General features: G+C 49.0%; 1 protein-coding gene across 1 annotated transcript; it reads left to right on the top strand.

Annotated features, from left to right (window-relative positions):
* Positions 1–286: 286 nt before the first annotated feature.
* Positions 287–27,915, top strand: LOC309544075 (uncharacterized protein; the record flags this gene model as incomplete). Its single annotated transcript, XM_082276461.1, has 4 exons — positions 287–292; positions 6,560–6,717; positions 10,993–11,190; positions 27,735–27,915. The coding sequence occupies 4 exons, from the start codon at positions 287–289 to the stop codon at positions 27,913–27,915; spliced, it is 543 nt and encodes a 180-aa protein (XP_082132587.1).

Genomic DNA, 27,915 nt, shown 5'->3' with positions numbered 1-27,915 from the left:
TAATATGAGTCTCCTGAAGAAACACCACTTCCCCTTTCAATGCATCCAATTCCCTAAATAGGCAGTGACGCTTAGCAGGGGTATGGAGACCTCTCACATTATAGGATACGCAGGTCACAGACGCCATGGGGATCACACCGGGCAGGTGCCAACATCTTCACACGAGCTAGTGAACACCAGGGAGAGGGGACAGGAGGGAGATAGGAAAACAAGGAAGAGCCAGAGAGCAGGGACAGGGGGAGGAAGAAAGAAGAGAACAGAAGTAGAGAGCCGCCTTGTCGGCGACATGTCGGTGAGAAAACACCAGCCAATGAGCGGGAGAACGGAACCCCCCACCCGCGGTCCACCCGGGAGACCAGCAACCCGGGAGGAAACGCAGGCGAAGAAGAGCCGAACACCGCTCAGGGATTGGGGGAGGGGGGTGGTCAGCAGGAGGAGAGTCCAAGCCAGACCCATAGAGGTAAGGCACGGAGCCCCTCCGCGAGACCCCGCCAGAAAACCAAACATATGCCACTAACATCAAAAAATCAAAAGTCAAAAATCAAAAACCAGCAGATCAGCATAGAACGCCGTGCATAAACCAGATGAGCCTAATCCGGAAGCGGTAAGGGATAATCAGGTCGCCCCAAAAGACTTAACAGGGTGAGAACAACTCAGAACTTGTAGGGCATCACAGAAAGCTCAAAGTGGGGACAAAAAAAACCCCAGCCAGAGGGAGTGCAGAGATGTAGTCGCAAGTGTTCAGGTAGACATGTGGGAGGGGCGGGGATCAGAGGGAGATTTCTGTGGTTTAGAGATCCTCTGCCAGGCGACATCCACAGAAGTAGATAGGGCCGGGAGAGCTTCATATTGCCAACCGGGGAGGTCAGGCGGGGTTATGTTGAGAACCAAGCAGAACTTCTCCAGATCTTCCGGAAATCGCAGAGTCGCAGAACGGCCATCTCTGGAGGCAATTAAGCAGGATGGGAAGCCCCAGCGGTACGGGATGGAGGCAGCTCGCAGCTTTTCAGTGAGAGGCTTCAGTGCCCTGCGGCGCTCCAAGGTCTCCCTAGCCAGATCAGGATAGAGGGAGAGAGACACCCCGTCAAAGTCCAAAGATTGCGCTTCCCACGCTCTGAGCATAATAAGCTCCTTTTCAGGATAATGGTGGACCCTGCAGATGACATCTCTGGGGGTGTCAGTTTGTAGATTGCGGGGGGCGAAAAGCCCTGTGGACTCTATCAATCCGCATAGGATTATCAATGGGAAGACCAAGCAGCTTGTTAAAAAAGCCACGCACCGTAGGGAGCAAGTCAGAGTCCTTAGTGGCTTCAGGCAGGCCGCGAATCCGTATGTTATTACGCCTGCTCCGGTTCTCCTGGTCCTCCAGCTTGTATAGGGCCATCCTGTGAGCTCGAGCTAGGCGTTTGGAAGTGGCTTGGAGTTCTTGGATAGCTGCAGCGTGCGAATCAAGTCTGTGCTCAGTCTTCCACCCGGGTGAGCACGTGGTTCAGGTCCGACCGGACCGAGGAAACCTCCTTTTTAATCGATTTCTCCAGACCTCTGAGCATGAAAGCCAAATCGGCCTTGGTGGGGAGACCGCTCACTAGCGCAGCCACTGCAGACCGGCTCGGCGAGACATCCGTTCCGTCGGAGCAGCAGGAGGAGGCAGGGGATCTGTGGCACGCTGGCGGGCTCCGAAGGGGGGCGGAGCTTACACCGCCAGGCGAGCGGTCTGGTTCACCGGCGTCTGATTCCTCGGCTTCCGCCGTTAGGTAACGCTTTATGGAACCAGAGGACGGCTTCTTTTGTGGCTGGGTCCGTCCGGTTCGCTTCCCAATGGTGGGCGAGAGGTTTGGCAGCGTCAGGTAAGTGCTGGCTGGCTAGGCAAGTTGGCGGGTATCACGGAGGAGCTCCGGCAGCGTGCGTCCTCACAGCCTCATGCGCAGGCCACGCCCCCCCTGTTTAGACATTAATTGCTGTGTATTGTTATTTTAGAGGGGGACAGCAAATTTACACTGTTATACAAGCTGTACACTCACTATATATGTGTGTGTGTATGTGTATATATAGAAAATATATATAATAAAAATATAAATTATACATATACATATTGTGTGTGTATATAATATAAAATATTGGTATAACACTCCGTTTTTATAGTTACATGTTTTTACATGCTCTTTCACACACCATAAAATATTTATGGTATGGCTGACTACTATTGTCTGTAAGCTTACTGTGGGTGCCATTTTGCTGTGGCCTGAGCAAAAATCTTTGACAGCTGGGGGTTTTGGAAGAAACTGGTGCAGGCTTGATGCAGTCGATCTTTTGCTGCCCTTGATTGTTCCCTTTTGTGGCAATTGTCTAGAGAGTCTGGTGCACCACTTTTTGAGACGTGTTGCTACCATCATTTTCAAAATGACCCTATTTTTTTCTTAAAATGTTACGTTTCCTCAGTTTAAATGGGTTTTCTTTTGTGCATAAAAAATGTATTTGAGATTTGCAAATCACTGCATTCTGTAGGTTTTACACAGCATCACTTTTTTGGAACTGTTGTTGTTCATTTCTATGGCCATCTTTGGAAGCTGGAATTCTCAATTGTATGTTAATGAGGAGAGACTGAAGCTGGCTAAGAATTTAAATTTTTTTTTCTTTTAGCCAGTGGGCTGAATGAAAAAATCAAACGGATCTCTCCATGCACACAAACGAGGTGGATGGAGTAATCAACTTCTGTTGAACAGGGACATCCACACACTGAAATTCAGCTGGTCTCTGCTAAAGCAGCCAGATTTGGATTAGTATATGGCCAACTTTAGTCTGTCCTGAGAAATGAAAGAAGCATATTTTTAAGGTATGATGTTTTTTGAATGGGAACACATGATGAATCTAAAATTGGGGTGTCTCAAATTTGACTTCAAGTGGGATATACACTCACTGGCCACTTTATTAGGTACACCTTGGTAGTACTGGGTTGGACCCCCTTTTGTCTTCTGAACTGCCTTAATTCTAATATAGATTAGACAGATTCAACAAGGCGTTTGGAAACATTCCTTAGAATCCTCTTTTGTATTGATATCTGGTGACTGTGGAGGCCATTGGAGTACAGTGAACCCATTGTCATGTTCAAGAAACCAGTGGTGAGATGATTTGAGCTTTGTGACATTGTACATTTATCCTGCTGGAAGTAGCCATCAGAAAATGGGTACACTGTAGTCCTAAATGGATGGGCCTGGTTAGCATCAATACTAAGGTAGGCCGTGGCGTTTAAACCAGGGCTCGACAAAACCCAGGTGCCAGGTCGCAATGGTTACTGGAAACTGCGTCCTGGCTTACACCATAGCAGTGGTCGGGATCCTGCCATGTGGCCTACCTGCGGGTGAGCGCACTGGCGTCGGGTTGGCCGGTAATTGAGGCCACGGCTCTGTGACCTGCTGGAGCGGGATACACGCTCCTTTGTGTGAACTGGCACCCTCTGGTGGGTGGTGCTGTGATGAGTGCGGCTTGCTCTCACTGCCTGCTCACTTCCGACCAACATCTTTTCAGGTTGACAGCTGGGGTTGATGGGTCACCCTTTCCTTACCACCGCTGAGAGGATGGGGAGTGCCACCTCATCAGTGCAGCCTATCAGCGCCCTCAAGTGCTACCTATCAGTGTTAATCAGTGCAGCCTCCTCAGCGTCGCCTATAAGTGCAGCTTATCAGTGCAGTAGGGCTGCGCATCTTCACTTACCTTACGATTCAATGCTATTACAATTATTAGGGTCGCGATTCGATACGATTCGATTCCGCGATGCATCGCAATGCATCACGATTACTATGGGGACCCTGCTCTAAAGGGGGATCTATGGGGACCCTGCTCTAAAGGAGATCTATGGGGAGCCTGGGCCTGCCCTAAAGGGGATCCAGGGGAAACTGAGCTCTAAAGGGGGATCTATGGGGACCCTGCTCTAAAGGGGATCTATGGAATAGATCCCCTTTAGTGCAGGGTCGCCATAGATCCCCCTTTAGAGCAGGCCAGCGTCCCCATAGATCCCCCTTTAGTAGAGCAGGTCCCCCCATAGATCCCCCTTTAGTAGAGCAGGTCCCCCCATAGATCCCCCTTTTGTAGAGCAGGTCCCCTCATAGATCCCCCTTTTAGAGCAAGCCACATAGGGTCCTCCATATATTCCCTTTAGAGCAAACAGGGCACTAGGCATGGTCCCCCACTTCTCCTTTAATGATCCATTCCAATTTTAAAGTCTGGAATCGCTGTTATAGGAGGACACAGAATGAATGAAGAGTTGATTTACTCGCGTGACGTCTCTTATGAGAAGCTGGAACCCGGGCGGGCTGGGGCATGCTGCGCACTGCTGAGACCGATCATGGCAGGCACAGGCATCAGGTTAGAAGAGTTACCTGATGCTAGTTGTAGTACCGTAGGCCCTGGTGAGGAGGAATGCTGGGCTCTGTAGTCCCCCTAGTTGTAGTATAACAGGCCCTGGTAAGGAGGAATGCTGGGCTCTGTAGTGCCCCTAGTTGTAGTATAGCAGGCTCTGGTAAGGAGGAATCCTGGGCTCTGTAGTGCCCCTAGTTGTAGTATAGCAGGCTCTGGTAAGGAGGAATACTGGGCTCTGTAGTCCCCCTAGTTGTAGTATAACAGGCTCTGGTAAGGAGGAATGCTGGGCTCTGTACAGAGCTACAGAGCCCAGCATTCCTCCTTACCAGGGCCTACTGTACTACAAATAGGGGCACTACAGAGCCCAGCATTCGTCCTTACCAGGGCCTGTTATACTACAACTAGGGGGACTACAGAGTCTGTAGTCCCCCTAGTTGTAGTATAACAGGCCCTGGTAAGGAGGAATGCTGGGCTCTGTAGTGCCCCTAGTTGTATTATAGCAGGCCCTGGTAAGGAGTAATGCTGGGCCCTGTAGTGCCCCGACTTACCAGGAAGCAGAGCTGCAGCCAGTTGTGGGTGGAGTAGTGGTAGGTGTATGGAGTAGGCCTCAGACAGGTCCCGGGTGATGAGCCTCATGATGTCGGGCATTTGGAGCTCGGACTCGTGCAGTGCACGGTACAGGTGGAAAGAAGGGCCTCCTCGGACAGTCCATTGGGGGGACGGCAGTCCGTGGGTCGGGGGGCAGTTTGCTCTGCAGGCTCCGCTCTCCTCCTCTCCTCTCCCACGAGGAGCTCCGTGTTCCGCAAGCCCGGCCGCCACCGCCACTCATCAAGCGCCAGCGCCGCCCACCCCCGGAAGTGACGTCAAGCTAATCGATTTTGCAGTCACCCCGAATTGATGCAGAATCGCGAAGGGTCGCATCACGATGCATCGATTCGGCGTTTTATATTCCGCAGGCCTACAGTGCAGCCTCTCTCTGTCACCTGTCAGTGCTCATCAGTGCAGCATATCAGTGCCCATCTTTGCCACTTTTTTTTTTGTTCTTTTCGCTTGTCACTAGGCGTGAGCAATTCTTATTGCCTGGTGCCCCAGGCATGCAGTTCAGGGCGCTGGGCAGCTGGCTCCTAACTTTTTTATCTGGCTCCTAGATTCCAAGCAAATTTTGTCAAGCCCTGATTTAAAGGATACTCAATTGGTACTAAGGGGCCCATAGTGTGGCAAGAAAATATCTCCCACAACATTACACCACCAGCCCCAACCGTTAATACAAGGAAGGATAGATCCATGCTTCATGTTCTCGCCATATTCTGACCCTACCATCCTGAATGTCGTAGCTGAAATGGAGACTCATCAGATCAGGCAATGTTTTTCCATTCTTCTGTTTTCCAATTTCGGTGAGCCTGTGCAAATTGTAGCCTCAGTTTCCTGTTCTTTGTTGACAGGAATAGCACCCAGTGTGGTCCTTTGCTGCTGTAGCCCATTTGCTTCAAGGTTTGATGTGTTGTGCATTCAGAGATGATATTCTGCATACCTTGGTTGTAACAAGTGGTTATTTGAGTTACTGTTACCTTTCTATCATCTCTGCCCATTCTCCTCTGACATCAGCAAGGCATTTTCGTCCACACAACCTCCGCTCACTGGATAGTTTCTCTTTTTGGGACCTTTCTCTGTAAAATCTGGAGATGGTTGTGCATGGAAAATCCCAGTAGATCAGCAGTTTTTGAAACTTAAATCCCTTTTCTTCCCTATTTTGATGTTTGAAATTCAGCAAGTTGTCTTCACCATGCCTAGATGCCTAAAAGCATTGATTTGCAATTTCTGTTACCAAGCAATCGAACATGAACGTGTACTTAATAAAGTGGCCGGTGAGTGAGGACTAGCGTTGTGTTAAAAAAAAAAAAAAGCTCTATTTGGGTTAGTTTGTTTTCTGGTCTTCTAGATCTTTGCATTCCTTCACTTTAGGCTCAGTGTTTCTCTGCCTAATTGTGAAGAACTGTAATAACAGTTGGGTTTCTGTGGTTTTTGGGATTAAACGGCAGATCTTGAAACCTAAGTAGGTTTGTGGTGTTTTTTTTTTTTTTTTCCCCTGTGCACTTCAGTCGCCAGGTTTCCATCCTCGTTTTGTTACAGATTTAATTTTCCATGACTTGGATGCTTGTAATAATACTTTATAAATATAATTGTTAAATTTTGTTTCTCCTAGATTTCTCCTGAAGTTGTAGCAAAAATGTCTCCCTCACCAAGTAAATCTAGCAAGTCTCCAAAACGAAAGTCCAGCCCAAAGTCCAATAACCCCACCAGCAAGAAAGAAAAGAGGACTGCATTAGGAGCATCTCCACCACCTTCAGATTTACCAACCAGGTCAGTGTAAGGTTTTTTCTTTTATGCATCCTGTGTGTGGTTTTAAATACCAGATCATGAATCTGTATTCATACGGATTTTTACAAAATAAAAAAAGAAGTTGTAAATATTAATGCAAAGTGTTTTAAAATGACAGATAATTAGAGCTGTCATTTTACAGCATATTAAAGTCCAAAATATTATGATCATGCAGCTGTATATATTGCATCCTATGTATAATAGAAGAAACGTCTGAGCTAGTAAAGCTGCGACTAAAAATAAAAACATGCATTCACTGTGTACTGACATCATATTTGAATAACAAAGTGCAGAAAAAGAAATTGAGTTGTTCTTGTTGGAGCGGTTTCAGAAAGAATTAGTGGCGTAAAAAGTTCTGGAGGTCTGGGAATTAGGAGCCTAGAAGAAAAGGGTCATGGGTATTGAGAGTTCAATCACTCTCCCCAAATGTGTTCTCTATCGTTCATTGACAGACGCAGCGCCATATTTTTTTACCATGTTTTTCTGCCTCCAACAGGAGTAGGACACTAGGCAGGAAAAATCTTTACCACGCTTATGGGGCAGTCCCTAGGGGTATACACCCACTTACTCTGCTATAGACATTGTGTGTTTTTCTGTATAGTCAGGAGTAAGGACCTAGTTCCCTGCTGGGATTTCGGTCCTAGCCTGTTTTTTTTTTTTTTTTTTTTTTTTTATGCAAAAAGGGAACCTTTTTTAATTATGTTCCTGAGAGAACTACAATCAACAGCCGGACTGGGCATTGGACTGGATATTCTAGATCCTTATGGTCTCCCCAGTCTGGCCAGCGAGTGTGTGCAGGCGCGCCTTAAACACATTAGTGGTGCCGAAGCGCTTTAAGAGGCGCTACCCCTTTGCGGACGCTGTAGTCAATAAATGGACCGTTCCACCAAAGTTGGACCATCAGGTCTCCAGACTGAACAAATCTACTGTGGTCCCGGTGGAGGAGTCTCCGGTCTTTAAAGACCCTGTTGATAGAAGGATTCAGACACTGTCCCGCCACTTACATGTGATATTGGGCTCAATACTTAGACCGGTCTTCGCTATCACTTTGGTGTCCCAGACCATAACGGAATGGGCAAAGTTACTAAAAAGTGATTTGGAAGCAGAACAGCTTCCCACGGGCCATGCAGAGCTAACGGACCAAATGGTCAAAGTCTTACTATGTATATGTGATGCGTCTTTAGATGCGGCCCCTACTCTTCTTACTCAATCCGCTAAGTCTCCGTGTCCCTTTCGTGCCTCCGGCACGCAGGAGAAAGGATCTAAGCTAAGCCATTTAGATCTGGGCATTCTAAGTAGATTTGGTCGCGTAAGCCGAGAGCAGGCCCCTACTGCATGAAGGGGCGCCCTCGCCCATAACTGGGGTGGGGGGGACGTCTGTTTCTTCCGGGAACCATGGACCTCCTTGACTCAGGATAAATGGATCCACAAACTGATCCAATCGGGTTACAAGATCGAATTCAGGTCTCGACTGTCGGACATATTCCTCCCGTCCAATCTACGCCTATCTCCAGATCAGTTAAGGGATCTACGAGAGGCGGTACAAGATCTGCTGTTGCAAAGGGTGATTGTGCTGGTTCCTTCTTTGGAACGCTTTAAGGGGTTCTATTCAAACCTGTTCACTGTTCCAGGAAAGAAGGCAAAGTGCGTCCAATCTTGAACCTCTAGGCCAGTGGTGTCCAAACTTTTTTCAAAGGGGGCCAGATTTGATGAAGTGAACATGCGTGAGGGCCGACCATTTTTCCTGACATTTAAACCATTAAAATTACACACACACACACACACACACACACACACACACACACACACACACACACACACACACACACACACACACACACACACACACACACACACACACACACACACACACACACACACACACACACACACACACACACACACACACACACACACACACACACACACACACACACACACACACACACACACACACACACACACACACACCTTTATGACTAAAATCACACTTACTGAAACAGGCAGTAGGATTGACACCTCCTCGGTCAGCTACATGCATACACATATATCACACTTACAGAAACAGGCAGTAGGATTGTAGAAGTGACATCTCCTCGGTCAACTCCACAGGATCCTTGGTCGGCTCCTACAGGTGGCTGTGTGCGGTGAAGGAAAGAAGGCATTCTGCACTCCCGCGCAGTCGTGGGCGGCGCTGGTCAGATAGAGCTGGGGGGGGCAGAGCAGGACTCGGGAGCTGCCGAGGGAGGCCAGAGGCCCCGTCCCCGAGCCATTGCATCGGGGGCGGGGATGTGAGGAAGCATTGACAAAAGTCAGCAGTGTCTCAGGGGGCCGTATAAAACTAAAGGACGGGCCGCAACTGGCCCGCGGGCCGGACTTTGGACATGACTACTCTAGGCGCTTAACCGCTTTGTGCGAGTACAGAAGTTTTGAATGGAGTCCATTCCCGTGGTATTGGCGTCCCTACACCAAGGGAACTTTCTTGCCTCTATCGATATCAAGGACGCATATCTGCACACCCCTATTTATGCTGGGCACCAGCGTTTTCTTCGCTTCACTGTAGGAGAGGAGCAATATCAATTTGTGACGTTACCATTTGGTCTCGCCTCCGCTCCCGGGGTCTTCACCAAAGTGTTGGCTCCTGTATTGGCATTAGTGTGACAGAGGGGGATTGTGGTACTGGGGTACGTGGACGATTTCGGCTTAAGTGCGGACTCACATTAAGTCCTGTTGGGCAACTTATCAATCACTGTACGGACTCTGCAAGAGTTTGGTTGGAACATCAATTTCAAAAAATGTGCTCTGGTCCCATCTTCCTAACTGGATTATTTGGGACTGACCCTGGATTCAGCCTTAGCGAGGGTGTTTCTCCCTCTGGAAAAGCTGCAAAAGTTGCAGAGGGTGATTCACTTGCTGTTATCCAGCAATCTGTTCTCTCTGCAGACTTGCATGCGAGTGCTAGGCCTGATGGTGTCTACCTTCGAGGCGGTTCCGTTTGCTCAGTTCCACATGAGACCTCTGCAAAAAGAAATTCTTGTCAAGTGGAACAAGGATCCAAAATCTTTGGACAATCTGATTTGGCTGAGTCAAAACAGCAGCGTTTGGCTGTTCCTTTGCTAATTTTAGGCCTAGGGGCTGTTTCTGTTTCAGGTAATGACTGGGTTTCAACCTACATATGAAATGAATGATCCTTAGCACCTGCTTGGTAAAATTTGGTTAACCATACGCCTGACTCGAAGGCCGGGTTCACACTTCTCCGACATGGAAGTCAGACGACTTCTGATCTGACTTTGCCCTACCTATGACTTCATGTCAAACTTCCATGCGACTTCAATGAACAGGATCTGACAATACCAGGCCTTTTGAGTTTGGTCTGAATCTTAAGGGAGGACCCCAAGCCAAAAAAACTGTGTGGTTCCCCCCCCCCCCCAAAAAAAACTATCCATACCAGACCCTTATCTGGGCATGCAGCCCGGCAGGTCAGAAAAGTAGGGTACAAGCGAGCAGAGCCCCCCTGCCCCAAAGTACCCCCCCAACCTCAATGTTGGGGGAATACGGCTTGGGGGGGGGGGGTTGGCTAGCTCCCCCCCCCCCCCCCCACCTTCCTGACCTGCCGAGCCAGGGATTTTGGGGAGAGATCCCACAACGTGTGGTGTTTTTTTTTTTTTTTTGGCATGTTGGTTCCCGCTTAAAATACCATGTTAGACCGAAGGGTCTGGTATTGTCTTTGGGGGGGGACCCCACGCTGGAGTGTGTTTTTTAATTTTGGAGTGTGGTTCCCCTTTAAGATTCTCAGAGCACAAGTTGCATGCCAAAGTCAGATCAGTTAAGATGATGATCTGACTTAAGTGATATTAAATAGTCTGAAGTCAGACCAAAGTAGTGCAGGAACGTTTTTCAAAGTCGTACTGACTTGTGTCGGACCAGTTAAGACTGCTCTCGTAGGGAACCAATATCTACAAAATCCCTGACTTTTGAAAGTGTAAGAATTGATGCTGGTTTGAAGCCAAAGGAAAGTCACAGCAAATATTGATTTCATTTAGATTTTTCTTCTGTTGGCTTACTTTAAATTTTGTAAATTGATACAAAATAAACAATTATATATTTTTGAAAGAATTCTTACTTTACAGGATTTATAAACACCTGCCTATAACTTTTCCACAGTACTGTATTTTTTTTCAATTCTTGTAAAAATGTAATTATGTACAAATTATGTGTAAGGGGAACACCACAATAACTTTTTGAAATCCATCATAGACACTCCAAAGGAGCTCAGAGCAAGAAGAAAGGACCTCGTACTCCAAGTCCACCACCCCCAGCTCAAGAAGAAGTTCCTGTTTCGAAGAAACATAAAGATAAACATAAGACAAAGGATCGTGTTGAGGAGAGAGTCAAGGATGTAAAGGAAAGAGGCAGAGATGTTGAGAAGCACAGAGACCGAAAAGACAGGCAAAGGTTAGCATTATATGCTGAGTTTTTAATCTTTCTGAAACCTATTAATAATTTCTTTGTAATAGCATTACTATTTGCTTAGCTGTCATGTTATTGCCACTTGGGTTGTCACAGGGGATGCTGACATAGGACCCACCCAGAATGACCTTTGCTGCTTTGGCTAAATCACTTCCCCCACATGTTTTTGCAATCTGTTCTCCATAAGCTTCAATGGAGGGCAGGTGAGACATCAGAGGTCTAATTGACTACCTTTAGAACCACTTTAAAGGATAGAGGTATCTCTCTAAGTTTGTGATTCCTATCTTACTGAAAACAAGGAAAACCACTTCCAGGAAGATCTCTTTTCGTATCTGGAAATCCTTTCTCTTTCGTTAGTTGATGGACACAGCTCCTTACCTCCTTGACCATTGGGTTATACTGCCCCCTACAGGAGTAGGAAACTAGGCAAGAAAAAGCTGGACTACGTCTATGGGGCAGACCCAGGGGGTATACTCCCACTCTGCTATAAGCACTGCTTGTTTTTTTTGTTGCCTGGTCAGGAGTAAGGACCTAGTTCCTTGCTGGGATCTCTGGTCCTGGCAATTTTTTTCCTTTTTAAATTGAACTTTTTTCTTTCTTTGTTTTGTTCCTGTGAGAAACTAGAATCAACTGCCGGACTGGGTGACGGACTGGATAATCTAGAACCAAAGGGTCCCCCCAGTCTGGCCTGCGAGCGCGTGCAGGCCTCAGCTCCGCGACATAGCCTCACTGGACGGGGGCTGGCCTGCCAATTTAAATGTCTCGTGAGGGCGCATACGACCTGGCCTTGGCCTTAGTCGCAGTGTTTCCACTGGCTGACAAACCCCCCCCCCCCCTATTCAGATGGAACGGTGCCCACCCTGTTCCTTGTATGGTAAGTAGCTGTACCCCCCAGAGCCGCCCCCCCCCCCCCACAACCCTGGAGGGTTTTGGGATGGACTTGGGCCCCTCTCTGGGACGGTCAAACCTCCGGGTTCCCCTCCTTCCCATGCAGCGTCCCCCCCCTTTTCTCTTGGTTGTCCTCTGCGGACATGTTACCCCCCCACCTGCCCACACCCTCCTATGGGATGGCCATACCTTTTTAGGTCGATCTGGGGTGTCAATTGGGGGGGGGGGGGGTTGATTGCGTTGCCAGCGACCGGACGATTGACTTTTGGGAGGGGGCTGCACCTGGTGGGGGCTCCTGCTGGGATCGTATTTGGAGCTGCGTTATGCCACCATTTTCTTGTAGCCTTTTGTGTTGTAGATTGGCGGCCATATTTGTGTAGCCTTGGAAGTGATTTTCTTGTGGTTTTCTCATTGAAAATGGCGGCGGCCATGTTTTTGAAGCCAGTGATTTAGGCGGTGGAAACGCCTCCTCATACCCTAGTGCTGACTCCTGTATCTTTCTCCTTTTGATCGCTGCATGGTGTGCAGTTAGCTTGGGGCTGCAAGTGCCTGATCGGTGGTGGTGAGTCTTTTTTGTGTGGTTTTCTCTCCCTCACTCTGCTATAGTAGCGCTAGTTCTCTGTGCTGGGCCCTGTGGTGCTGCCAGCGTGGTGGGGGGGGGTCCCTAGCAGTGGTACACTTTTTTTTTTTTTTTTGTGTGGCTCCCTTTCTTCACTAATGGAGTCCCTGGAGCATATTTCCCCACCTGATTCACTTGCAGAGGCTGCCTCCAGATCCCAACAATCCCTGATTGCACTGACGGCGGTCCTGGAGTCCTTAGTGTCCAAGATGGATTTGGTCCTGGGAAAGCGAAAAACGTCCCCCGCTTTAACCTGCTTCATCTGTCTCATTAGATCGTGGATGTGAGTTACCCCTCTGGGTCTGCGTCCATGCACCCTGTGTGCTCAGATAGTGAGGATGATACCTCTGCTCCTCTAGCCGCGCATGAAAAGGCGCTGGTGGATGCGCTGATTATGTCAGTGCGTGAAACTTGAAAGATGGAGGATGCTGCGTCTGAGGCGCCGGTCCCTTTTGACACCCACAGGCCCTCCAAGGCAGCAAGGGTGTTCCCCTTTCCCACTTACTTTGATAATATTGTCACAAAACAGTGGGGTTGTCCAAAGCACACTTTTGCGGTCCCTAAGAGTTTTGCGATGCGGTATGCTTATGAGGATTCCCTTCATAAAAAGGTAGACGTTCCCATCTGTAGTGGACTCGCCGGTTTCCAGGTTAAATTAACCACCTTCATTCCGGTTGAGGAGTCCCCAGCCTTTAAAGATCTGGCTGATATGAGGTCAGAGGCTCTGGCCCCCCCCATATATTCACTGTGGCTGGTTCTGCATTTAGGCCGGTATTTACTATTGCCCTGCTGTCACAAACTGACGAGTGGGCTAAACTTTTACGCTGGGACCTGGAGGGGGAACAGCTTACCCCTGCCTTTTGCAAAGCTGGCGGATCAGTTGGTCCAGGGGCTGCAGTTTGTCTGTGATGCCTCTTTGAAAGCGGCTCCTTTGATTTATAGTCTCTGCAGTGATCCTTCGACGTATTATCTGGCTGAAAAGCTGATCTGCAGATCAGACTTCTAAGAAGGCCTGATCTGATCTCCCATTTGTGGGGGATCGCCTGTTTGGAGCTTCCTTGGATGACAAGGGATCTAAGCCCTTCAGGGCCTCCATCGGAGGTTCCAGGAGGAACTGGTCTGGCAAGCCACAAGCCTGTACTTTCAGACCTGCAGGCAAGGCTTTCTCTGCATGAAGGGGTGCCCTCACCCGTATCTGGGGTGGGGGGACGTCCTTGCTGGTTTCCGGATCCGTGGACCTCCCTGGTACAGGACAAGTGGGTCCACAAAGTCATACAGTCAAGCTATAAGATCGACAAGCACTTGTCCCAAGATCGCTTATGGGGTCTCTTTTGGGCAGTGCAAGACTTCTTACTTCAAGGGGTGATTGTCCCGGTTCTGATTTCGGAACATTTTTAGGGGTTTTGCTCAAATCTTTTTACAGTTCCCTGGAAGGAAGGCAAGGTATGTCCAATTCTGGACCTCAAGGCGCTAAACTGCTTTGTGTGGGTACAGACGTTCCGAATGGAGTTTATTCGCACGGTAGTGACGTCCCTACATCAAGGGGATTTTCTCACTTCTATCGACATCAAGGGCGCCTACCTTCACATTCCTATATGTGCCAGGCACCAGCTCTTCCTCCGCTTTGCCGTGGGCGAGGAGCATTATCTGTTTTTGATGCTACCCTTTTGGTCTTGTCTCGGCTCCTGGGCCTTCACTAAAGTGTTGGCCCCCATATTAGCATTGTTGTGTCAGCGGGGGATCGCGGTACTGGGGTACTTGGATGATCATCTTCTGTGAGCTAGGTCTCCGACTGCTCTGATGGACAACTTGGAGATTACTCTGTGAACTCTGAAGGAGTTTGTTTGGATACTGAACCTTCAGAAGTCTGCTCCTAGTTCAGTCCACACAACTGGACAATCGGGGTCTGACTCTGGACTCGGCCTCAGCCTGAGTGTTTCTTCCTCTGGAAAAGCAGCAGAAATTATAGGAGGCAATTCAGCTTCTGTTGTCCAGCACACTGTCATCCCTCCGGGCTTGCATACGGGTGCTGGGCCTGATGGGGTCTACCCTTTTTGAGGCGGTTCAGTTTGCACAGTTCCACATGAGATCTCTGCAAAAAGAGTGCTGGTGAAATGGGACAAGAATCCTCAGTCTCTAGACAACTTGATCTTGTTGAGCCAGGGTATGAGAGGGTCCCTGATCTGGTGGCTATGTTCTCTGGAAATTCAACAGGGAAAATCTTTTCTCCCCTGTACTGGACGATTGTCACCACGGATGCCAGCCTGTCCGGATGGGGAGGTGTCTTGGGCACAGATTGTGCTCAGGGGGTCTGGACTCTTCCAGAGTCCAGACTGCTGATCACTGTACTGGAGCTCTGATCGATCAGACTGTCTGGATCATTGGACAATTCGTATTCAGGGGTGTCCGGTACAAATTCAATCGGACAATGGCCTATGTCAATCACTAAGGGGGCACAAGAAGTGCCCTGGCGGCTCGGGATGTAGCCGGTATTCTAAGGTGGGCAGAACGATTTGTTCCAGCCCGCTCTGCTGTACACATTCCAGGGGTGGAATTTTGGCAAGCGGATTACCTCAGTCAACAGGCTTTGGACCAGGGGGAATGGTCGCTTCATCCAGGGGGGTTTTTCATCAGCTGTGTCTCCGGTGGGGTACTCCCTAGGTGGACCTGTTGGCCTCTCGTCTAAACAAGAAGGTACAGAGATTTGTGGTGCGGTTTCAGGATCCTCTAGCTGATGCCACAGACGCCTTAGTGGCCCCTTGGAGTCGGTATCGTCTGCATTATGCCCGCCCCCCCCCCCCCCCCTCAAACTTTTGCTAAGACTCCTGTGCAGGTTTGAGGCGGAAGAGATTCCGGATATTCTGGTGGCTCTAGATTAGCCTCGCTGGTCGCCGATTCCTCTTAGGGGAGATCTGCTGTCCCAAGGGCCAATCTTTTATTCTGCTTTACAGTCGCTGGTTTTAAAGGCTTGGCTGTTGAAAGCCAGGTGCTGAAGGATAGAGGTTTGTCTGAATCTGTGATTTCTACATTGTAGAGGCTAGAAAATCTACCTCTAGGAAAATCTACAATTGTACTTGGACAACGTACATTGCATTGTGTGAGTCTCTATGTGGGTTCACCCTCCCTCCTTTTCGGTGGCTTGGACATTGGCTTTCCTCCAACGGGGGTTGAGCAAGCCTGGCCTGGAGTACCATCAAGGGCCAGGTTTCGGCCTTAGCAGTTTTCTTTCAACGTCCATTGGTCACACATTCCTTGGTGCATACCTTTCTCCAGGGAGTTTGAAACTTGGCTCCTCCAATTCTCTATTGCCACCGTTGGACCTCAATTTGATGCTGTCAGTTCTTCAGAAACCTCCTTTCGAAAGTCTTTGTGAGGTTCCCCTGCTTACGTTCCAGAAGGTGGCCTTTTTGGTGGCTATTACTTCTGTGTGCAGGGTGTTGTAGCTGGTGGCGTTGTCTTGTCGTTCACCTTACCTGGTGGTTCACAGAGATATGGTTGTTCTTAGTCCCTGCCTGTCGTTCCTTCCAAAGGTCGTCTCAGATTTTCATTTGAATGAAGACGTGTGGCCTTCCCTATGTCCCAGGCCTAAACATTCTAAGGAAATTGCCTTGCATTCCCTAGATGTGGTTTGGGCAATCGGGGTGTACCTAGCAACTAACGGAGTCTTTTAGGAAGTCACTCACTATTTTCTCCTCACGGATGGACCTCAAAGAGTTGGCTGCTTCTGCTGCGACCATTTCCAGATGATTCAGACAGATAGTAATTCAGGCCTATTCAATTAAGGGTCAGGTTCCTTCTTTCTTTAAGGAGCTCTCTACTCCTGGTCCTTCCCTCATCAGGCGTCAGTTTGCAAAGCAGCCACCTGGTCGTCTTTGCACACTTTCACAATGTTTTATACGGTGTCTGTGTTGGCATCTGCTTCTTTTTGGCTGCAAGGTTTTGCAGGCTGCTGTTTAGAGAACCTGGTCCTCTTTCTTTCTTTCTTTCTTTCTTTCTTTCTTTCTTTCTTTCTTTCTTTCTTTCTTTCTTTCTTTCTTTCTTTCTTTCTTTCTTTCTTTCTTTCTTTCTTTCTTTCTTTCTTTCTTTCTTTCTTTCTTTCTTTCTTTCTTTCTTCAGGATTTATAGAGCGCCAACAGTTTGCGCAGCGCTTTACAATGTGAGGGAAGACAATACAGTTACAATTCAAAACAGGAGGAACTAGAGGGCCCTGCTCGTTAGAGCTTACAATCTCTAGAAGGGAGGGTCAAGTGAAACAAAAGGCAATAACCATGGGGGATGGGCTGAGGGAGAAAATGGAGGTATATTTGTTAGGTGTGGGTAGGATAGGCTTCTCTGAAAAGGAGGGTTTTCAAGGGTCTTCGAGGGTGTATTGTTTCAGGTGTGCTCCAGTTGTTTATTTTTGACTGTGTGGTTCCCCTGATTAACCATGGAGTCCCTGGAGCACATTTCACCACCTGATCCCCTCTGTTTATGGTTGAGCTCCATGTTACCTGGTTGGCTATGGTTTAGCCTTGGGAATTTTTTTCTTGCTGTTCCCACCCCTCATGTTTGACACTGCTTTGGGATGTCCCAATGGTCAAGATAAGGAGCTCAATGAACAAAAGAGAAAATGGGATTTTCGACTTCCCGTAAAATCCATTTCTCTGATGTTCATTGCCGGACACAGCACCCACCCCTCTGTGGAGTTGGCTTTCTTCTGACACTGCTTAAAACAAATCTGAGTGCTTATAGCTGAGAGTAGGAGTATACCCTCTGGTACTGCCCCATAGGCATAGTCAAGCTTTTTCCTGCCTAGTGTCCTACTCCTGTAGGGGGCAGTATAACCCAATGGTCAAGAAGATGAGGAGCTGTGTCCGTCAATGAACATCAGAGAAATGGGTTTTACGGTAAGTCAAAAATCACATTTTTGTTTGCCTGGGGTGAATGCAGTCAATTCAGCCTAGGAGATTTCTCTGTGCCTTACATTTTGGCTTTCCTGCGAACAGGTCTTGACTAAAACTTAGCTCTATGCACCTTTTTTAAAAGTTGGGTATTAACCCTTTTCATCCTGTTTGCCTCTGACATCGCAGCCCCTTGTAAAAACCTTTCTCTTTCGTTCATTGACTGACACAGCACCAGAATCTTCTTGACCATTGGGTTATGCTGCCCCCTACAGGAGTACGACACTAGGCATGAAAAAAACTATACCACGCCTATGGGGCAGTCTCAGGGGATATACTCCTCCCCTCCTCCCTGTTATAGGCACATCGTTTTTTTTTTTCTCTGCCTAGTCAGGAGAAGGGACATAGTTCCTTGCTTGGATCTCTGGTCCTAGCATTTTTCCTTTTTTTTAAACTGAATTTTTTTCCTCTTATTATTTTCTGTTCCTGTGAGAACTAAAATCCACTGCTGGGCTGGGTGGCGGACTGGATATTCTAGATCCTAACGGTCTCTCCAGTCCAGCCAGCGAGCGTGTGCAGATCTTGGCTCCGCACTAAGTCGGCCGCGACATAGCCCCACTAGACGGGCGCTGGCCTGCGAGTTAAACGTCTCGCGAGGCCGCATGCGACCTAGTCCAGGCCTGATTCTCAGCGTGCCACCTGGCCCGCAGAACCCCCATTCCGATGGTGCGGTGGTCTGCCTGGAGCGGTGCCCACCTGGTTCCATGGTATTGTAAGTAGTGCCCCACCCCCCTCCTTTTCCGGATTGCTTTTTGGGATGGAATTGGGCCCCTCCCTGGTATGGTCGGACCCCCGTGTTCCCCTCCTTCCCAACCCCCCCCCGCAATATGTCGGGGCACCCCTGGGTAACCCCCCATCTACTCATACCATGCCTGTGTCCAGGTTCGTTTTTGGGGGTGTCAAGCGGACGATGAGGGCCAGGACAGGAGGGGGAAGGGGGGACGTGCAGCCGAACAGGTGGTTTTTAGGGGGAGTTGTCCTGGTGGGGGGGGGGGGGCTCCTTCCAAATCCCCCTTTACTGCCCAAATGTCCCCTGGTGTCCCCTGTGGGTCCCAGGAGTCGCCATTTTGTTGTGGATGACTGGTTGTAGAAGATGAATCATCCTCACTATGAGAGCACTCGGTGGAGTCGTCTCGGCCTTTACCCTTTTTGATAGGAGACCTTGGTCCGACACAGGTTCACTATGGCCGTGTCAGTCCTTAGGCCGGTGTTCACCATTGCCTTGGTGTCCGGGACCTTGATGGAATGAGCAAAGCTTTTGCGCCAGGATCTGGAGAGGGAACAGATTCCCTCTGACTTTGCGGAGCTGGCGCACCAGTTTGTTCAGGGGTTTGTTTGTGATGCCTCTCTGGATGCGGCTCTCTTAGTTTCTAGGCTTTCTGTGACAGCAGTGGTCCTTCAGCACATGATATGGTTGAAATGCTGGTCTGTGGACCAAGTTTTCAAGAAGGCCTTATCGAATCTCCCATTTGTGGGGGTTCGCCTGTTCGGGTCTTCCCTTGATGAAATCATTAAGGGACTTACAGGAGGGAAGAGTACTCTCCTCCCACAGGCTTCCAGGAGCAAGGAGTCTCGTCGCAGACGTGGTCCTTTTTTCTCAGCTCATAAGCGTTCTTTTCGTTCCTCAGGATCTCAGGACAAAGAATCCAAATCTGTTGGTTCTGCCTCCGGAGGTTCCAAGAGGCCCTGGCCTGGTAAGCCCGAGAGCAGGTCCTTCCAGACCTGCAGACAAGCCCTCTTCTGCCTGACGGGGCGCCCTCACCCGTATTTGGGGTGGGGGGACGTCTTTGCTTCTTTCCGGACCCTTGGACCTCCCTGATTCAAGATGGGTGGGTCAACAAGCTAATTTGGTCCGGCTACAAGATCGAATTTCGGTTTTATCCTTCAGAGAGGTTTTTTCCTTCCAACCTGCGTTTGTCTCCAGACCACTTGCGTGGTCTCTTCGGGGCGGTACAAGATTTGCTACTGCAAGGGGTAATTGTTCTGGTTCCAAACTCTGAAAGTGTTTGGGTTTTTTATTCAAACCTGTTTACAGTTCGCAGGAAGGAAAGCAAGGTTTGTTCTATCCTGGACCTCAAAGCCCTGAACCCCTTTTGTGGGAACAGGAGTTCCAGATGGAGTCCATTCGTATGGTAGGGGCATCCCTTCATCAAGGGGATCTTCTGGCCTCTATCGCTATCAAGGACGCTTACCTCTCATATCCTGATTTATGTCAGACATCGGCGCTTCCTCCGCTTTGCTGTGGGCGAGGAGCATTATCAATTTGTGGCATTACCCTTTGCTCTCGCCTCAGCTCCTCGGGTAATCACGAAAGTGTTGGCCCCGGTGTAAACATTGTTGCGACAGCGGGGTATTGTGATGCTTAAAATTTTAATTTATTATTTTATTCCGTAATGTTTAATATATTATTGCCAGTGCCACATACTATTTGCCTTCCGGGTCCGCGGTATGCCCGTGCGCTGTCACTGGCCAGCAGCAGCCGAGGAGATGATCGTGAACCAATCACTGGCAGCGGGGAGGGCCGGCCGCGGTTTGCCTGGATGTGACTGGCCAGCCCTCCAGTGACTTTCCGCTGCCTGTGATTGGTTTGTTATCTCCCGGCTGTTATTGCTGCTGCTGGCCAGTCGCATCCAGGCAAACCGCGACCGGCCCTCCCCGCTGCCAGTGATTGGTTCACCATCATCTCTTCGGCTGCTGCTGGCCAGTGACTGACAGTAGGGCAAACTGCGGACCCGAAAGGACACCTACCTGTGATGTCCGCAGCCTCTGACCACCTCCTGTATCATGTCCGCAGCCTCTGACCACCTCCTGTATCATGTCCGCAGCCTCTGACCACCTCCTGTATCATGTCCGCAGCCTCTGACCACCTCCTGTATCATGTCCGCAGCCTCTGACCACCTCCTGTATCATGTCCGCAGCCTCTGACCACCTCCTGTATCATGTCCGCAGCCTCTGACCACCTCCTGTATCATGTCCGCAGCCTCTGACCACCTCCTGTATCATGTCTGCAGTCTCTGACCACCTCCTGTATCATGTCTGCAGTCTCTGACCACCTCCTGTATCATGTCTGCAGTCTCTGACCACCTCCTGTATCATGTCTGCAGTCTCTGACCACCTCCTGTATATGTCTGCAGTCTCTGACCACCTCCTGCATCATGTCTGCAGTCTCTGACCACCTCCTGCATCATGTCTGCAGTCTCTGACCACCTCCTGTATCATGTCTGCAGTCTCTGACCACCTCCTGTATCATGTCTGCAGCCTCTGACCACCTCCTGCATCATGTCCGCAGCCTCTGACCACCTCCTGTATCATGTCTGCAGCCTCTGACGACCACCTGTATCATGTCTGCAGCCTCTGACGACCACCTGTATCATGTCTGCAGCCTCTGACGACCACCTGTATCATGTCTGCAGCCTCTGACGACCACCTGTATCATGTCTGCAGCCTCTGACCACCTCCTGTATCATGTCTGCAGCCTCTGACCACCTCCTTTATCATGTCTGCAGCCTCTGACCACCTCCTTTATCATGTCTGCAGCCTCTGACCACCTCCTTTATCATGTCTGCAGCCTCTGACCACCTCCTGTATCATGTCTGCAGCCTCTGACCACCTCCTGTATCATGTCTGCAGCCTCTGACCACCTCCTGTATCATGTCTGCAGCCTCTGACCACCTCCTGTATCATGTCTGCAGCCTCTGACCACCTCCTGTATCATGTCTGCAGCCTCTGACCACCTCCTGTATCATGTCTGCAGTCTCTGACCACCTCCTGTATCATGTCTGCAGTCTCTGACCACCTCCTGTATCATGTCTGCAGTCTCTGATCACCTCCTGTATCATGTCTGCAGTCTCTGATCACCTCCTGTATCATGTCTGCAGTCTCTGACCACCTCCTGTATCATGTCTGCAGTCTCTGACCACCTCCTGTATCATGTCTGCAGTCTCTGACCACCTCCTGTACCATGTCTGCAGTCTCTGACCACCTCCTGTATCATGTCTGCAGTCTCTGGCCACCTCCTGTATCATGTCTGCAGTCTCTGGCCACCTCCTGTATCATGTCTGCAGTCTCTGGCCACCTCCTGTATCATGTCTGCAGTCTCTGGCCACCTCCTGTATCATGTCTGCTAAATGTACAGTGTGTGTCGTAAAACATTTGACATTTCAAACATGGGAGAGACAGCGCTGTCTAGCCACGCTAAAGGTGCAAAGCACCAGTCTGCAGCTGCGTGCTTGACAGCTTCCAATCCGATCGCTGGCTTTTTCACCCGTGCGCCTGAAGTGACACTGGCTCCCAGCTGCGGCAGCGGTGCTTCCATCTCATCCACTGTAAAACAAGGGACCATTTTGAGTCCCGCTGTATCCAGAAACTAAACCCTTACTGCAGAGGTGCTGTACACTACAAAGATTGTCATTTATTTTAGTAAAAATATGCTGGGTGTGACATAGATTTTCTTCTTATTTAACATGTATACATAGACATTTCATGAAACATTAGGTCATGAATATTTACGTGAAGTCATGGAAAAGTCATGGAAAAGTCATGGAATTTTATTGGCTAAAATGTGTATGAACCCTGTTGAGTACAAGAGGGTCCCTGATTTGGTGGCTTCGCTCTCCAGTGATTCGACAGAAAAAATCCTTCCTTCCCCTGTACTGGACGGTGGTCAATACAGATGCCAGCCTGTCCGGGTGGGGAGGTGTCTTGGGCACTGATTGTGCTCAGGGGGAATGGACTCTGGAGGAGTCAAGACTACCGATCAATATACTGGAACTTCGGGCGATCAAACTTTGGCCCATTGAACAGTTCGTCTTCAGGGATGCCCAGTACGGATTCAATCGGACAATGCCATGGCTGTGGCATATGTCAGTCACCAAGGGGGCACAGTGTCCTAGTGGCTCGGGAAGTAGCCAGCATTCTAAGGTGGGCGGAACATTTTGTTCCAGCCTTCTGCTCTGCATATTCCAGGGCTGGAAAATTGGCAGCCGGATTACCTCAGTTGACAGGCGTTTGGACCAGGGGTAATGGTTGCTTTATCCAGAGGTGTTTCATCAGCTGTGTCTATGTTGGGGAACTCCTGAGGTGAACCTGGTGGCCTTTCGTCTCAACAGAACGGTGCAGAGGTTTGTGGCGAGGTCTCGGGATCCTCTGGCCGATGCCACTGACGCACGTGTGGTTCGAATACTGTTTACTTATACATGCGTGACGTAAGTATGCGTTCGCTTGTGCATGCAAGTACGGAGGGATGGGGGTGCTTTTTTTTTTTTTTTTTTTTTTTTTTTTTACTGTTTTTTATTTTACTTTTTTTTTTTTTTTATTACAAGATTACAAACATCCCTTGTAATACAAATAAGGATGATAAGTTCTCTTTATGAAGGGATCTGGGTTTAAAAAGATCCCAAATCTCTTCTTTACCTATTTAAAAGCAGAAGTTAAAAGAAATGTTTTTTTTTTTATTTTTTTCATCTTTTGCTTTGAAGCCTGGACCAGAAGTAATGTCAGGACATTGCCTTGGACCTCCAAAGCCAAGGTCTATCAAAGCCGATAGTCGGGTACAGCCGACCGGCATTACGGAAACCGTTCCAGAGGCTCATGAGAAAGCTGATATCTTCAGCTATATTCCTGGTAAATCACTTGCAAACCGCAAGTGATTTACCGTGTGTGTGTATATACGTATTGCAGTCGGCAAGTGGTTAATAGCTGGTCGAACCTCCTCTGGAAGCCACGCCTTCAAGCAAGCACTTTCGGTAGCTCTGGATCAGACCTGCATATTGCTCAGGAGGAATTTTTGACTATTCTGCTTTACAAAACTGCTTCAACTCAGATACGTGAAGGATATCTGTTGTTAACAGCTTTTGAGGTAATTCCACAGCATCTCTATGGGGTTAAGGTCTGGGCCACTCCAAAAAGCAAATTTCTCTATATTGTTCATTGACAGACGCAGCTTCATATTCTTCTTAACCACTGGGTTATGCTGCCCCCTACACGGATAGGACACTAGACAGGAAAAAACTTTACCACGTCTTTGGGCCAGTCCCTGAAGGCATACACCCACTCACTCTGCTATAGGATTCGGTTTGTTTGTGCCTAGTTTAGGAGTAGGACCTAGTTCCTGGCAGGGACTTCGGTCTTAGCTTGTTTTTTATTTTAAAGGGAACCTTTGTTAAAATTAAAATTTTTTCAGCTAGTTATGTTCCTGAGACAACTGCTAACAACAACCGGACTGGGTTTCGGACTGGATATCCTAGATCCTTAAGGTCTCCCAGTCCAGTCAGCGAGCATGTGCAGGTTATAGTCCCGCACTATGCCTGGCCACGACAGAGCCCCAATGGATGGTGGCTGGCCCGCGAGTGAAACAACTCGCCGGGACGCACACATCTGGTTCGGCCTCAGTCGCAGCGTGCCCCTTGGCCATCAGCACCAAGAGGTAGTCTGTCCAAAATGGCGCCCACCCGATTGTCGTTGGTATGAGGAGTAGTGTCCCCCCATCGGATGGTCGGTTCCCTTCCATTTCCCCCAGCCCCTCTAACAGTCACGGTGGTCTTTTGGCCCCAACCTATTCCCATGCCCCCCCCCGGGGTCTGTTAGGAGCTGGCTTTGCCACTTGTTCCAGTAAGAAGGGGTGGATGCGGTTGTTAGTGACCGGACTGTCTGGATCGCACACGGGGGTCTTTGAGTAAATTCCTGGCCCCGCTGGGGATTAGTGACTGGGGCAGGGATTTCCTTTGGGCTCCCTGCGGTGGTTTTAGACTTGGGGGGGGAGGAGCGGATGTTTGTTCATACTGGGGTCTGCACCTCACGTGTAGGTCGGGCCGAAAATTTAGTTTGCGGCCTACTCGCGGCTGTCCGGGTGCCTGACCAAGTTGACCGGCAGATGCCTCACGCGGCCAGATCAGGCCAAAAATTGAGGCCTCGGCTTGCAGCTGATTGAGCTGGCTGTCTGAGTGACTGGCCAAGCTGTCTGGGCAACTGACCAGGCTGCCGAGCTCCTAACCGAGCTGATGATCAAGCTGACAGAGCTGACGGCGGACTCTCGACCGGATCAGGCCCCACATTTAGGCTGCAGCTTTGCATGATTTATGGTGGATGACCCTTAGGGTCTAATAGGATTCTGTTTGTGAAACTTTAGCCAACGTCTCCTTGCGGGACTATGGTCGGTGACCTCCCCTGCTCATGTTCTGAGGGTGAGCTTAGCATATAGCGACTCTACTGAGTCTGCGTCCACGCACTTCGAGTGCTCTGCGGTGATGATAATTCCTTTAATTACTGCACATGCAAGGGCACTGGTGGATGCACTGATTGTATCGGTGTAGAAAACTTTTAACATGGGGGGGCGCCGGTCCCCTCGGGACCTGCAGATCCCCTAAAAGCAGCAAAGGGTACTCCCTTTTCCCACCTACTGTGACAAAATTGTCACGAGTCAGTTGAGTTGTTCTAAATGAAATAATGGTAACCACGCATGGTGTGGCTAAAAAGCTGGTCCAGGTTTCTAAAAAGGCTCTTATCAGAGCTTCCCTTTACGGGAGACCGCCCATTTGGGTCTTTGCTGGATGAACTGATCAAAGGACTCACAGGTGGAAAGAGTAGTTGCACTCACTCACAGGTAGGAAGAGTTGTTCCTCTATCTGCTAAGGGCATGTCACTACGTAATAGACGGGGCCCTTATTTTTCAGCACACAGGCGGCCCATTCGTTCCTTTGGCACGCAGGAGAAAGGACCCAAGCCATTTGGGTCATCTGGGGGTTCCAAGAAGACGTGGTCGGGTAAGCCGAGAACAGGCTCCTCCAAATCTGCGGACAAATCTGTCTGCATGAAGGGACGCCCTCACCCGTATCTGGGGTAAGGGGATGTCATTTTCTGTTCGGAACCAGGGACCTTCTTGATTTAAGACAAATGGGTCCAAGAGCTGCTCCGATCGGGTTACAAGATTGAATTCAGGTCCTGACCATTGGACAGAGTCTTCTCGTCCAATCTGCGCCTATCTTCAGATCGGTTAAGGGTTCTACGAGAACCGAGACCAAATCTGCTGTCGCAAAAGGTGATTGTGCCGGTTCCCTCTCGAACGCTTTCAAGGGTTTTATTCAAACCTGTTTACTGTTACCAGAAAAGAAGGGAAATGCATCCAATTCGGGACTTTAAGCCTCTGAATTGCTTTGTGCGGGTACAGAGGTTTTGAATGGAGTCCTTTCGCACAGTAGTGGCATTCCTACACCAAGGGGACTGTTTGGCCTCGATCGTTATCGAGGACGCATATCTGCACTACCCTGTTTACGCTGGACACCAGTGTTTTCTTCGCTTCGCTGTAGGAGAGGAACATTATCAATTTGTGGCATTACCCTTTGGTCTCACCTCTGCGGCCAGGTGACTAGGGTACCTGGATGATCTCCTCTTAAGAGCAAACTCCTCAGTTCTGGTGGGCGATCTGTCAATCAATGTACGGATTCTGCAAGCGTTTAGTTGGACCATCAATTTCAGAAAATCTGCTCTGGTCCCAGCCTCCAATATAGTTTATCTGGGACTGACTCTGGACTCAGCCTCTGCGAGGGTGTTTCTTCCCCCAGAAAAGCTTCAAAAGTTGCAGAGGGCGATTTGGTTGCTGTTATCCAGCACTCTGTCTTCATTGCGGAGTTGCATGTGAGCTCTAGGCCTTGTGTCTACCTTTGGGGCGGTTCCGTTTGCTCAGTTTCACATGAGACCTCTGCAAAGGGGTATTCTTGTCAAGTGGAACAAGGATCCAAAATCTTTGGACAATCTGATTTGGTTGAGTCAAAACGCAAGAAGTGCTCTTCTGTGGTGGCTCCGTTCCTTGGCCCTTCCTTTCATTGTATTGGACGGTGGTATCCACAGATGCTAGCTTGTCTGGCTTGGGGGGGGGGGGGGTAAGAGTAATCAGACTCTCCTTTTGTTCTCATGGAAGGACCTCTGAAGGAATTGGCTGTGTCTGCTGCGGCCATATCTTGATGGATCAGGCAGACGGTGGTACAGGTGTATTCACTTAAGGGTCAGGTTCCGCCTTTCCCTGTGAAGGCGCCGTCTCCTAGGGCGCGGAGTGCCTCTTGGGCCTTTCGCCATCAGGCATCAGTAATACAAGTTTGCAAGGCGGGAACTTGGTCGTCTGTGCACATGTTCACTCAATTCAAAGTAGATGTGTTGGCATCCTCGGATGCTTCTTTTGGCCGCAAGGTTTTGTGGGCTGATATTTAAGAGCAATTTTTTTTCTTTGAGGGTGTATTGTTTCTAGGTGAGCTCCAGTTGTTCCTGGTTGAGCGCCATGTTACCTGGTTGGCTAAATTTAGCCTTTGGGGAATTACGTTCTATCTCTGCGTTGTTTGACCACCCCTCATGCAAATACTGCTTTGAGACGTCCCAATGGTCAAGAAGAATATGGAACTGCATCGGTCAATGAACGATAGAGAAAACTACATTTTTGACTTACCGTAAAATCTTTCTCTGAAGTTCATTGACAGACGCAGCACCCGCCCCTCTATTTCTAAGTGGGTTGGGGTTTTTTATTTCTGACACTGCTTGAAACAAAACTGAATCCTATAGCAAAGTGAGTGGGTGTATGCCTTCCTTAAGGGGCTGCCCCATAGGCGTGGTAAAGTGTTTTTTTTTTTTTTTTTTTCCTGCCTAGTGTCCCACTCCTCTAGGAGGCAGCATAACCCAATGGTTAGGAGTATGGACCTGCGTCTGTCAATGAACTTCAGAGAAAAGGATTTTATGGTATGTCAAAAATCCAGTTTTCCTCAATCTAGAAGGTAACCATCCCATTAATGCATTAATGATTATTATACAGGATTTATAGAGTGCCAACAGTCTGCAAAGCGCTTTACAAAATGATGGGAACAATTGAATACAAGCGGAATCAAAGGCCTTGCTCTTTATTAGAGCTTACAATCTAAAAGGAAAGGAGGGTCAAGTGATACTAAAGGTAGTTATTAGAGAGGAAGTGGGCCTCTGGTCAATTGCTGCAGTAGTTTTCTTTGCAACAAGAATCTATGAAATTTGGCTCTGTAGTGCTTTTGTCTTAAAAAAAAAAAAAAAAGTCTTTCTGAATTACACAAGTGTTTTCTCTTTTTGTTTAGGGATACTTCAGAAGGATCTCATAGGCAGAAAAGGTCTCCAAGCCCAGCCGAGCGCTCGGGCAGTAATTCTTCCCATTCAAGAGACTACACTCCACCTACATCCCGAAGGCGTCATACATCATCGCCAACACCTGTCAAATCCTCATCTCACAAGCATGCCATTTCCCCTTCCCGCAGGTAG

The sequence above is a fragment of the Pelophylax lessonae genome, assembly GCF_965119305.1.
Source record: "Pelophylax lessonae genome assembly, contig: HAP1_SCAFFOLD_837, whole genome shotgun sequence".
Taxonomy (NCBI): Eukaryota; Metazoa; Chordata; class Amphibia; order Anura; family Ranidae; genus Pelophylax; species Pelophylax lessonae.
Note: the sequence above shows the minus strand (reverse complement) of the source record. Positions and strands in the feature narration are given on the sequence as shown.